The sequence below is a fragment of the Parasteatoda tepidariorum genome, chromosome 8 (assembly GCF_982258835.1).
Source record: "Parasteatoda tepidariorum strain Cologne lab strain chromosome 8, Ptep-v5.0, whole genome shotgun sequence".
NCBI lineage: Eukaryota > Metazoa > Arthropoda > Arachnida > Araneae > Theridiidae > Parasteatoda > Parasteatoda tepidariorum.
Window position 1 is genome coordinate 109,541,171 of NC_141762.1, and position 13,569 is coordinate 109,554,739.

Sequence of the window (13,569 nt, forward strand, 5' to 3'; positions counted from 1 at the left end):
TACCTAGAACGAGAAACTACCGTGATTACACTTTAGAAAAGCTGCAACAATGTTTGCAAGCAGTTGCTAGTGGTATGTCGATTGCAGAAGCTTCTCGGAAGTACAAAATCCACAGAAATACTATCTCCAATAAAATTCACAAGAAACACGTGAAACGTGCTGGTAAACTATTATTTTTCTTCTACAAAGATTTTTCAATGAATTAATTTGGTTACCTTATTTATTGTTCTAAATAATGTTCTCCGTCAAGCGCCATCTATCTTATTTCAATAAGACAGGAATCATTCAGTTACCGTATAAGCTAAAAGCTAATTTCTGTTTTATTGCAAATTATTCATTTTAGTCTCATTTGCTCACAATTTTTTTTCATTATTGTGCGTCCCGTCTTAATAAATAATTTTCATTTGTACGATTTTCTATTCAGTATAATGGCTGGTGAAGTTATTGTTGATGCTTTGCCTTACATCGATCAAGGTTATGATGATCCTGGTGTGAGAGAAGCGGTAAGAATTGTCGTTGCAACCAATGTTTAACATAAAATTCTTCAAAACAAAATCGATTCATTAATATTTTTTCTGTTGTAGGTGTTATCTATGGTAGAAGAAGAAACTCGTCGATATAGACCGACTAAGAACTATCTTGAACATCTGCCACCTTTGAATTTGCATGCTTTTGAAGTATCAAAATTAATTTATGTTTTTATTGCATATTGCTTCATAAAGGAATTGGGGGCACCCTTGGTTTGACGTTAATTTTCGTTCACTGAAACAAAGTTTCTTGCTACCATGATGTTCTTTGCTTTCAGTGAAATCGCCTTCTGGTTTACTGCAACTTTTATTTAGAGTTATTATGTGATTTGCATGGGGATCATTGGTTGTTATGTGTCCAGCTTGAAAGATTTTCATACATTGATCTCTGCGATTTCATATATTGATCAAGATTGTCAGCGGCTCTCCATAAACTAAGAAAAAAATCACTGAAAGAGACTTACTTAAATGGTGTAACTCCTGTTCAAACATCTACATGTTTTTATTTATTTATTTTTTTTTTAAAATCAAGTGTATAATTTATTTAGTGCCTTGATAATTGAAGTTGGCGCAAAAGATCAGATTGCAAAAATATTTCCTCCCGTTGAGGAGATATTTTCGTATCAAGAATTGCCGCTCCAACTACAATTGCCAAGGTGCTAAATAGGTTTTAAATTTGCAATTTATAAAAAAAAACATCATGTAGATGTTTGCTCAGGAGGTGGGGGGGGGGCTTCAAGTTATACCTTTCAAGTTAGTCCCTTTCAGTGATGTTTTTTTTAGTTTCTCGCTGGCCGCTGCCCAGAAGTTGCTAAGACTTCGTGATAATTCTGCATCAGATCATAGGGAAATCTTCCCATCCGGTATTTTCAATAATGCAGTTGTATTTGTGGAAAAAGTTGGCCATTGTGCAATTTTGTTCACTAAAATATATTCGTAATAGATGAAACATATCTAAAAAATAAGTAAAAATATTTAATTACTTTTCCTTTTTTTAAAAAAAAAGAAGAAAAAAATTATATTGGTTGCCTAAATTTTAAAATGCTAGTTTTGAATAGGAAATGCTTCCAGTTTTGAATAGGAAAAAAATTTATAATTTTGTTTTGATATTCTGATTTGATTTTACAATTAGAATTATTTATTTTGGTATTTAGAAGTTTAAAATCTGGATTTATTTCATTTTTCTTTTTTTAATATTGTGCAAATTTCTTATTAAATAAAAATAAAAAAAACATTAATTTTTGTGTTTTATCTATCCTACGTTTCACTATACTTGGGTTAGCCAATATTTTGTTAATAATAGCAGGTGTCTGTCCACGTTGAATTTACTACCGTTTAGCGGTACCTTCACAAATTCAATTTTAGGAAAAACGGTAGTTTCACAAATTCAACTTTAGGAAAAACGATAGTTTCACAAAGTACTTTTTCTTAAAATTTTATTTTTGTATCCTTAAGAAACGATAAATCTATATTTTTACTATGTTTTTGTGTTGATTTTTTAATATCATCTAGACTGGATATATTTTAGAGAGATTTATTGTATAAATTTTGAACTTGATATAATTTTTTTCTTCTTTATTTCTCTATCTTTCTTCCGAGCTTTATTGTATAAAATTCAAAGTAAACTTGAATATTCATTACTAATATTTAATTTTAATCAACTATTAGCATTTCATATTTTGCTTTAAGTTTGAGTAAGTTATCCATTTCTTTTTTAGACTGAAGTCATTAAAACTGAATTTGAAAGATTACAAGCAAGATTACCAATGGATGTATTGAGTATGAAAAGGTAATTAATTTTTGTTTTTTAATATTTATTAGAAAAAAAAGAGTTCTGAAGAAGGAATGCTATTATTATGGAAAATAGTTAAGCAATATACTGTTCTCATTTGAAAAGAAATATATATTTTTCAATTACAGATTTCTCCAAACTAAAAGGTTGCAGATTTTGCACGAACCCTGCAGCAGAATTTTTTCGAACTATCTGCGACAAAAATGTCTAGCAGTAATATCTTTCTGCGAGATACTTTTAATAATAACAAACATATATGTTACTCATTTTAAATAACAAAAGTGCTGTGTTTGCAAAAGACAAAACTATATATATATATTTTTTTTCACTGGGGGTTTCGGGTTCGACTGACCACCTGACCGGAGCATCTGCTTCTGCACCCCAGAGCCTAATGTCAAGAAAACTGAGATGGGCACAGTAGGCCTTGGCCCTCTACGAGCTGTCGCGCCGCTGAGTTTAGTTTAGTAGTAATAATTTTTTATTCTAATATTATGGGTGATATTCTAGCATTGTGTGGGAGGAAAGGAAATGCTCAAATTATTTGCTTCTTCGCCTCATGTAAATAATCATCACAATAAAAAAGAATAATTAAAAATCCTGAAATCAGTAGTAGTAATTGCCGATAAAGATATAGACGAACGACATCACATGAATCGGGTGCCTCGAATGCATGTTTCGTTTCGAATTATTGCCTTAAAAAGTAAGTACTCAACTGTACGATTTGAATTTTTTAGATTGTTTGAAATGTATCAGGATATTTAAAATCCATGTGACTATTAAAAGTGACTATCAAAATGCATGATTCAAATATTATGCGCAAATTTCTGTAGGAGGAAAAAAAATTTTTTTTTTTTTTTTTACTTTTCAAAGGAGAAGTTATTCTGCAGTAACATAATGTGTCTGCGATTCTGCCACTGGGTGCACATATAAGTTGAAACACAACTTTTTGTATCTGATTTACTAAGTATCTGAAACTTTGATATTGTAATTTTTTCAGATTTTTTTTAAAATTACTTTATTAAAAGTAAGATAATAATTTTAGCAAGAAGCTACTTGAAATGAATATTATGTTTGAGAAGAATTAAAAAGAATCTACTTTTGGTTATTTCTTTCACCTTGTTTCCAGAACAAATACATACCTGATGTCAAACTATACTCTGCCAGCTCATTACCAATTTTAGAACTACAAAATTCTTTCTTAAATATACAATTGTTTTTAAGTATAAAATTGTATGTGGTGGGACATGAGCACCTGTTGCAATATCTATAAGAGGGATGCACATCCTGTATCCCCTGCCTTATAGGACAAAAAAAAAAAAAAAAATTTAGATTAAAACATTTTTTTAAAAATAATTTTTAACCTGTTTTAATAAATTATTGTTACTTCATTTGTTATATTGTTATTTTTTATGTTTATTATATTGATGCTTTTTACTTTATTTGATCAAAAAACTTGAAAAATGTAATTTAAAGATTCAGTTAAAAGTAATTATATTTTGTATTATTCAATTATATTCAGTATATATCAATTTTATATATATATTTATATATCTGTGTGTCTATATATATATATATATATATATATATATATATATATATATAAAGATTCTGGTATGCGTAAGTTCATTTTAATTTGTAGGAACATCATATGTCACATGACTATTCATATTACTTTTATGAGAGTTGCGAATGGCAACAGATCAAAAAATAATAATAAATAAATGAGTGTTCTAAAAAATGTCTGCTGATCATTTTTTATCCTGTAACTCTGTTGCGTACAACTGGTGACCCGGATTTTTGACATGGCTACAAAAAACAGTGAAAAGATCGAAGCAACGATCGCCATGGACGCCGAAGCTAATAAAGTAAGCATTAAAATTCCACCTTTTTGGAGAGAGAAACCCGACATTTGGTTTTACCAAGTAGAAGCACAGTTTCAAATAAATAAGATCACAACTGAAGAAACCAAATTTAATTATTTGATATCCCAACTGGAACCGAAGTATGTAGAAAATATTTGGGACATTATTAAAGACACTAAGCCTAACAAATATACCTTGGCGAAAGAAAGACTTTTAAATACGTTTAAGGAAAGCGAAAACAAGAGAATTCAGCGCTTAGTTACAGGATTAGAACTTGGAGATTACAAGCCAAGCCAACTTTTGCAAAAAATGAAAAATTTAGGAGCAGACGATTTTTCAGAAAAAGTGTTAAAATCTTTATGGCTTGATAAAATGCCGAATTTTATACGAAATATTCTGCTTGTCAGTGAAGAAAGTTTAGATAAACTGTCTACGATGGCGGATAAAATTCACGAAATGAAAACTGGGGAAGAAATATGTGCTGTTTCACCAAATGTTACCAACAATGATGCTTTAATTGCACGAATAGCAGCATTAGAACAGAAGATTGATTCACTGCAAATAAATGACCGTAGTAGATCTAAATTTAGAAATAATTACCGAAATACATCTCGAAGTCGCAGTCATTCAATAAAAGCATTCAATAGGAAAGGTAAATATTGTTACTATCATTTTAAATTTGGTAATCGTTGCCGACCTGAGAAATGTTATTCACCATGTGCTTGGCGAGAAAAGTCGGAAAACTCCATGATGCAACAGGATTAGCGGCTACAACTGTTGCTGATGTTAATGAAAGCCGCCAGTTCCGATTATTTGTAAAGGATAAAAAGTCAGGTTTACGATTTTTAATTGATTCAGGAGCTGATGTTAGTCTCATACCTGCAACTCTCACTCGAAATAAAACAATAGAAGATTTTAAACTATATGCAGCAAATGGATCCGAGATTACAACCTATGGAATCAAAATATTAACTGTTGATTTAGGACTTCGCCGCTCATTTAATTTCCCATTTATTATCGCCAAAATTAATAAAGGAATAATAGGGGCCGATTTCCTTAATAAGTTTAATTTATTAATTGACATTAAAGAAAAAAGATTAATTGATGGAGTAACCAATTTAATAGTTAAAGGAGAAATTTCTCCAATATGCATGACGGAAAGAATTTCCACTATGGATAAAAATTCTAAGTTTTCTGAATTATTCTCTTCATATCCAAATTTAACTAAGCCAAACTTATTAATTAGTGATGCTAAACATGAAATTCGACATTTTATCGCCACAACGGGAAAACCTGTGTTTTCTAAGGCACGACAATTAGATCCAAAAAAATTGAAAATAGCCAAAGAAGAATTTCAATTCATGCTAGACAACGGGATTATTAGACCTTCAAAATCGCCCTGGGCAAGTCCCTTACATATGGTTAAAAAGAAGGATGGGTCTTACAGACCATGTGGAGATTATAGAAGACTAAACGACCAAACAATACCAGACCGATATCCAATACCAAGAATCGAAGATTTCCATCATATTTTAAAAGACACCAAAGTATTTTCTAAATTCGATTTATTTAAAGCTTATTATCAACTTCCTATAAATGAAGAGGACAAACAAAAAACCGCAATAATTACCCCTTTCGGACTCTTTGAATTTAACGTTATGAGTTTCGGCCTCAGAAATGCATCTTCAACGTTTCAACGCTTCATAAATGAAGTTCTGTGTGGACTTGATTTCGTTTTTCCTTATCTAGACGATATATTAGTGGCATCTCGAAACAAAGAAGAGCATCAATCTCATTTAAAACAACTTTTTGATAAATTAGATAAATATGGCCTCAGAATCAATATCTCCAAGTCAGTCATTGCTGTGGAGAAATTGGAGTTTTTGGGATATGAAATCAGTTCGGAAGGATCCAAGCCCCTTTCCCAAAAAGTAGAAGCAATCCATAATTACAAGTTGCCAGAAACCATACGTGAACTGAGAACCTTTCTTGGTCTAATAAACTATTATAGACGATACATCAAAGACGCTGCTAAAACACAAGCAATTCTCCACGAATATTTGAAAGGAGCTCATAAAAATGACAAAAGAAAAATAATGTGGACTGAACAAGCTATTAACATGTTTGAAAAATGCAAACAAGACTTATCCAATGTAGCCTTGCTAACATATCCGAAGTTTGAATTACCTCTATGCCTTTGCTCAGATGCTTCAGATTTCGCAATCGGATCTGTATTGGAACAATACGAAAATGGTGCTTGGAAACCGATAGCTTTCTATTCAAAAAAATTAAATGATGCACAGAAATCATATAGTACCTACGACAGAGAATTATTAGGGATATATCTTTCTGTAAAGCATTTCAAACATCTATTAGAAGGTCGAGAATTTACTATATTTACAGACCATAAGCCACTGGTTTTTGCCTTCAAACAAAAAAATGAAAAAGCATCTCCAAGACAAAATAGACATCTCCAGTACATATCCCAGTTTTCGACTAACCTTCAACACATTATTGGCAAAAATAATATCGTCGCAGACGCGTTATCCCGAATTCAAGAAGTAACTAGTGTAGATTATGAGAAAATTGCTGATGATCAAAGTAGTGATGAAGAATTAAAACAACTAATGCAATCAGACACAACCTTAAAATTTAAACAACAACCACTACAGTCTGGTAAATTTCTATGGTGTGATATCTCTGCTAATAAAATTAGACCATATATACCTAAAAATTCAAGAATGATTGTTTTCAAACTGATACATGGTTTATCTCATCCAGGAATCAGATCAACTATCAAACAGATAGTGTCAAGATTTATTTGGCCTGGAATTCGAAAAGATGTTCGAATTTGGGCACAATCCTGTATTGATTGCCAAAAAAACAAAATTTCAAAACATACTAAATCCCAGTTTGGAGAATATCAACAACCCGATGAAAGATTTAACGAGATACATATTGACCTAATTGGACCGTTACCCCCATCCAATGGAAACAGATACTGTTTGACTTGTATTGACCGTTTTACAAGCTGGATAGAAGTAGTTCCTATACCTGATATCAAAGCTGAAACAGTCGCCAGATGTTTCTATGAAAATTGGATAGTTAGATTTGGAGTGCCATACAGAGTAATTACCGATAGAGGATCACAGTTTGATTCTGAAACGTTTAAATCTCTTACCAACTTATGTGGAGTAAAAATCAACAGAACAACTGCATATCATCCTCAGTGCAATGGCAAAATTGAGCGTCAACATCGCACATTGAAAACTGCAATAAAGGCACACAACTCTATTAAATGGTCTGAAACCCTTCCTACTATCTTACTTGGTCTCAGAGCTGCTCTACGCAATGACACCAACTATTCAATATCTCAGATGGTTTATGGTAAATGCATTAAACTTCCTGGTGAATTTTTTGATAACTCAAAAGTGACAACATCCACGGAAAACTTTATTAGCAATCTTCAAAATCAAATGGAAACATTAAAACCTTTAGAGTCAAAATATTTCAAAAGGAACAAAGTATTTGTGCACAAAGATTTAAGTTCATGTTCACATGTTTTTATGCGGATTGATAGAGTCAGGAAGCCATTAGAGTCTCCTTATCGAGGACCCTATAAAGTGATGGATAAGTCAGAAAAGTATTTTGTAATTAGTTATAAAGGAAAAAACGTAAGCATTTCAATAGACAGGCTTAAACCAGCTTATCTACTGAATTCTGAAAATGAGAATCCAGATTACGATGAAAACCTAAAAGCTGCAGAACCTAACGAATGTTTAACATCAAATAAATTACAAGAAAATGCAGCCAATCCCGAGCAAAATGTTAAAATGTCTAGATTTGGCAGAAAAATAAAAAAGCCTGTTCGCTTTTTAGAACAAAACTGTATTAATTAGATACATATACATTTATTTTATATATATATATTTTATTGCATTGAAACTAGAATAGTATAATTTGTATATATGTTATATTAATATCTTGTATATATGTTTTCGTATTATGATGAGTCATTATGTAGTATAATTTTTGAACTGTATATATGCTGTTATATTATCATTATATGACAAATTTGACATACTTGCCAAGCATCGTAACTTAGTTACTGGTGAGGGAGTATTGTAGGAACATCATATGTCACATGACTATTCATATTACTTTTATGAGAGTTGCGAATGGCAACAGATCAAAAAATAATAATAAAAAAATGAGTGTTCTAAAAAATGTCTGCTGATCATTTTTTATCCTGTAACTCTGTTGCGTACAAATTCACTCCTCACTATATAGATTTCCTTTCGTGTACTGTTCTGCAGTTTCTTTACATTTTATTTTGTATATATTTTTTACTGAATGTGTTCTATTTTTGTTTCAATTTTTTTGAATGCTCCTCACACTATTGTATTGATATATTTTGCTTTGGCTATATTGATACAGTATTAGAAGGCACTCCTTTTTGCGTCTCTGTTGAGGAAGAGATTATATCTTTTTTTATTTTGCTTTCCATATTATTAATAATTCTTTTTACATAATTAAAAATTATTTTAATAATTTTCTTCTCTTGTCATTATTTTTTATTATTTTCCATATTTTCTCAATATTTTAATATTGTAAGAGTTTTTTTATAATTTATAAATTTTAACAGATCTTGAGCCTAAAACGATTTAACAAAATTATTATCACAGCATAAAAAAAGTGTTAGGCTAGCCATGTTTTGAGTGGTATCTCTTATTTAACTATATTTGTATAAAATAACACCTCTTCTTATTTTTTGGATTACATCATAGCAAGCTGCAGATTTTTTCAAATTCATTTGTAGTTTGTTTTGTTGAAGGTTAGATTGACAGAATGTGTCATATTGAAAACACTACTAGTGTAATAGTGTTGGATGGTGCGTTTTTTCAAGCTTAGGTGTAAAAATCAGTTGGAAGTAGTAAGTCTAGTGACGAATTTTGACCCCTAGTGCCATCTGCACTTACCTTTTCATGGTGAACCATTTATACTGTATAGTATGAAAACAACCATCTGCTTTATGTACTTATTCATTTGTGTCTATTATTTAGTTTTTAAGGGGTCACAGTACCCCTTTCTACCCTTGCAACATTTTTTTTCTTAAGTAAAGGTATAATAATTTATTTTGTGGATGCCTTACATGCTCCTTTAACTTATAATCGATAATTTGTCTTCTGAAATTAGTTAAAATGTTTAATTCTTTTTAAATTTAAAAAGAAAATTGAAAAAATTCACAATTTTTAAAGCCTTAAGGCATTTTTATTTTAACATATTTTCAAAAAAAAAAAAATTCTTAATGTTAACAATATTCATCTTAACAATTTTGTGCATTCATTTTTGATATATCAATTAGAACATTTTTTATAGATTATTTTGTAAAAAAGTAGAAAAAGAAAGATTAAAAATTCCTGTTAAAATTGCAATACCTCATAAAATGCTTATTCCATGCACAGTTTAAATAAGTGCATTATACTTAGATAAAAAAAGCTTACTTCAAAGCCTTATCTTAAATAGAAAATTTTTCCTAGGGATTTAATTAAGATTGAAACACAAAATTATCATCTATGAGAAAAAGCACTTTAAAGTCCATCTGTTGATCAAGTTTCTGTTTTAAGGGCAATTTAAAATCATTCATAACGGTTTTAAAAATGTAGATAGGGAGATGTGTGTTTTTTTTTTCAGAGCGCTTGAAATAGTTTGAAGTTTCATTATAAGCAATGAAAAAATAACAATATTTTGGTCTTTTTTTGTGTACTGTGATCCCTTAAGAGGTGCTTAAGAGTAGTCTTAAATGGATTCAATTATATTTACTCAGTTACTTTGTCATTAATTGAAAATAACAAACTAGAGATTTGAAAGAACATTTTTTTTTGTTTTTGTTTTTGAGAAGTGGCAGAATGTATTCTAAATGTGTAGGCTAAAATGTTAAATGTCTAGTATAGGACACATTAGGAAATTGCTATTCACTGTAGCATATTTAAAATGGTCTTTCTTTCTTTCTTTCTTTTTTTTTTTTTTTTGAAAATTAAAACTTTTAAATGATTAAAAAAACTGCTAATATTAATATATAATGAATTTCTTTTAAAGAATTTCTCAGAATATGTGAACATTTCAAAAGTCATAGCTGCCAACTCTACTGGATTTTGACAGTTTCTCCTAGTCTATTGGTTTAATAAAAATTCTCTTGGTTTTTGTACATTTAAAAAATGCCTAAAAATTGAGTAAATTTCCTTAAAAATCCCTATTGAAATAGAATTTTTGTGCAGATTATTGCTTGTTTGAATATTTAAATACGTGTCACTAATACATAATAAAGCAAGTCTTGTTTTTAAAATTCACTTAACTATCTTTGATGAAATAAATACTTATTACTATTCAAAATTATGAATATTCATAATACATATCATTTCAAGATAATTTAATATGAAATCATAACTGGAAACTTTTGAAGTTTTTCTATTTTAATGACTTTAAAAATCTCTAAAATTCCCTATATGTAAAATATTTAGTATATTTTGCAACAATTATCTTAAATTTTTATTATTTCGTAAAATTTACTGGATTTTTTCCTATCCATGTTGGCAGCTATGAAGATTCATTTCTGAAAAGAACTTTAAGAGACGATTATTGAATAAAAGAATTGTTAATAATTTTATGTTTGGTAACAATTAGTTACATAACAATTATTTTTACATGAATACATCAGCTTAAACAATCAGAATAATGAAACTAGAAGAAGATGTGCTGACATAAAAATATAAGCATTTCCTCTTCTTATTTAGAAAAGAACCCAGCTTTAAAATTACCTGCATACCACGGTTAGAACAAAAATTTCACACATTTAGAAAAAGCTTTCAAAACTTTGATTGGAAAATCAGCAGTTGAAATTTTGACACATAAAATTTTATATGTGTTTTCTTTGAGCACCATCCAAAAATAATATATTTAGGCAGGGTGCGTAGTGTTTTTAAAAAGTGCGTAAAGGTGCTTATTTTCAATTTTCGTTTTTTAAAAGCCCTTAAAGGTGCTTGTTATTGGTTAATTTTAAAAAGTGCTTAATTTTCCCTTTTTTAAAATGAGATTTTTCCTTTGATTTCCTTGATTTTCGCTTTGAATTATGCAAAAAGACACAGTTCACATTGTTCTATTCAACGTTTTCACAATTAATTCCAACTCAGTCTATTTCAGCGTATTGTCAGTCAGTGGCGTATGAAAACGCCATTCGTTTTGCATCATTCAAAGTTTCATGGTTTTTGACAATTGTCAAAAATAATGCCAAAATGATTTTTTTTTTCGGCATGACAGTTAAAACAAGATAAAAACGTCAATTGTCAAAAACTTTGCAACCCTGCCTAATTGTGATATTTTTTTTGAAGTGCTTAAAAATATTTGTTGAGTACTTGAAACATGCTTAAAAGGTGCTTATTTTTTGTTGAATAATTTGGCTAAGTGCCCTGTAAGGTCTCAAAATTAGCGTTTGTCAGTTGGTCTGAAATTGCTAAAATTTGTCCTGGACAGCCATAAAATAATTTATCAGTTAGATCCCTGGACCAGCATTTGATGTGAAGGTATATCATGCAAGGTTGGGGGTTTAGACATTATAAACTGGTTTTGGGCAGGACACCTTGGTTTTACTGTCTTAAACTGTCCAAAACTGACTAAAACTGTCTAAAACCTTGAACTTTGTTAATAGTTAAAAATTCAGAAAGGTGTTACCATTGTGCACATAATTACATATTTAATAAATATTTGATATTTTTAATACAATTTGCTTTAACTTATTAAAGGAAAATAATATAATATAGAAAAATATAAGTTTTGAAGCTCCACAATTCATTGAACAACAAAATTGATTACCTTATCCTTTAAATATGAATAAATATGCTTTATATACTGAAAAATTATGTTTTCCCTTAATGATAAGTAATGCAATATTAAAAGTAGTCATAAACTTTTTTAATAAAACAAAAACTTGTCTTCATTTTGTTACTTATTCTAAAATTAGCCTTTTTTTCACAATATTTTTTTTTTTTTATTGTAACAATTCTAACAAAGGGGTTTTGGACAGAACGGTTTAAACTCTGGATTAATCCATTCTGTTCTAAACCTTGCCAACTCTGATATTATGCTCTTCCATATCCTTCCAACATTTATGTTTCGTGTAAATGTTATTCGTTAGAGATGGCAAACTAAATGGTGAAAGATGTGCAAATTTGTAATACAGTCAATATCGGTTATATGGTCAGCTCATGGGTCCAGAATATTATGACCATATGTGCGATAACCAAATATATAGTTTAGTTAATATGGCGTGAATATATTCTGGAATCAGAATGTATTTTTTAAACAAATAATTCAACTTTCAAAAACGTTTAAAAATTAATTATTAAGGTGCATAATAAGAAAGAATGCAAAAATAATTTTTATACTTTTAGAAAAATTTAATTCTTTACCTTAGCGTATGTACATGTTCAAAAAAAATATTCCAATAAGCTTGTCTGTTTCTTCTTCTTGGTTGTTAAAACAACTTTTTTTAAGTCTCTGATAGTTTTTAAATGTTCATCTGCTGCATCTGAATTTGCAAAAAAAAACACCTTAAGTCATTTATAGCCTTAAGAGCATCAGCTGTTGATACAGACTTTTTATTGCATTCAGTATCATCGTCACTTCCTTCAGCATTCAGATTTAAGACATTAGATACAATGCCTTCCACAGTTGCTTCCCAATTAGTGAGGACATCAAGGTCTATTTGGGAATACAAATTTACGTTCGGCATTGCATAGCCTCGGTTTTGAAGATTTTCTGCCAATTCAGCTAATGGAAGATCTTGCTCAGGGTCCTCTAATGATGCTGAAGAGTCTGGAGAACTGTGGAACCCTGCGTGACGGAAACAATTTTTAATAGTTTTCGACGACACAATGTTCCAGCTTTGGTCAATGTAGAACGGTCTTTTAAAGAACTGTTGCCGAAATCTTGCATTGAATCGCTGTATCCAGCCACAGCTTGCAACAAAATTTGATCCTCCAAGTTCTTCAGCTATTGCTAAAGCTTTTTCTTTTAGAATATTCCAGGATGTAGGAGCATTTTGTGATCTTTCATATTTGATCCATGACAGAAGAGCCTTCTGCACATTCTCATAAGGTGACACACGTTGACGTTTTCTTTCTCGGTCGCTAATTGAAACATCTGGAGAGGTACGTTTGGCTGCTAAAATGTTGTTTAAATTTGTTCGCGGTATAGAATTTTCTTTGGCAAAAGTAGCTTTTGAAAGGTTAGCCTTTTTAAACTTTTCAACCAATTCATTTCTTTCCGATATTGTTAAAATCTTTCTTTTCGAAGCCATAATGAAAGCATTGATACGTTATTCGTTCAGTAA

General features: G+C 30.1%; 1 protein-coding gene across 1 annotated transcript in view; it reads left to right on the forward strand.

Moving 5' to 3' along the window:
* Positions 1-206: 206 nt before the first annotated feature.
* Positions 207-13,569, forward strand: part of LOC107440573 (pre-mRNA-splicing factor SPF27) — a 34,871-nt gene continuing 21,508 nt past the window's right edge. The window contains exons 1-3 of the mRNA XM_087149294.1: positions 207-503; positions 585-677; positions 2,246-2,316. Of these exons, the coding sequence (XP_087005420.1) occupies positions 429-503; positions 585-677; positions 2,246-2,316 (239 nt within the window). The 5' untranslated portion in view covers positions 207-428. The remainder of the gene's footprint in view (positions 504-584; positions 678-2,245; positions 2,317-13,569) is intronic.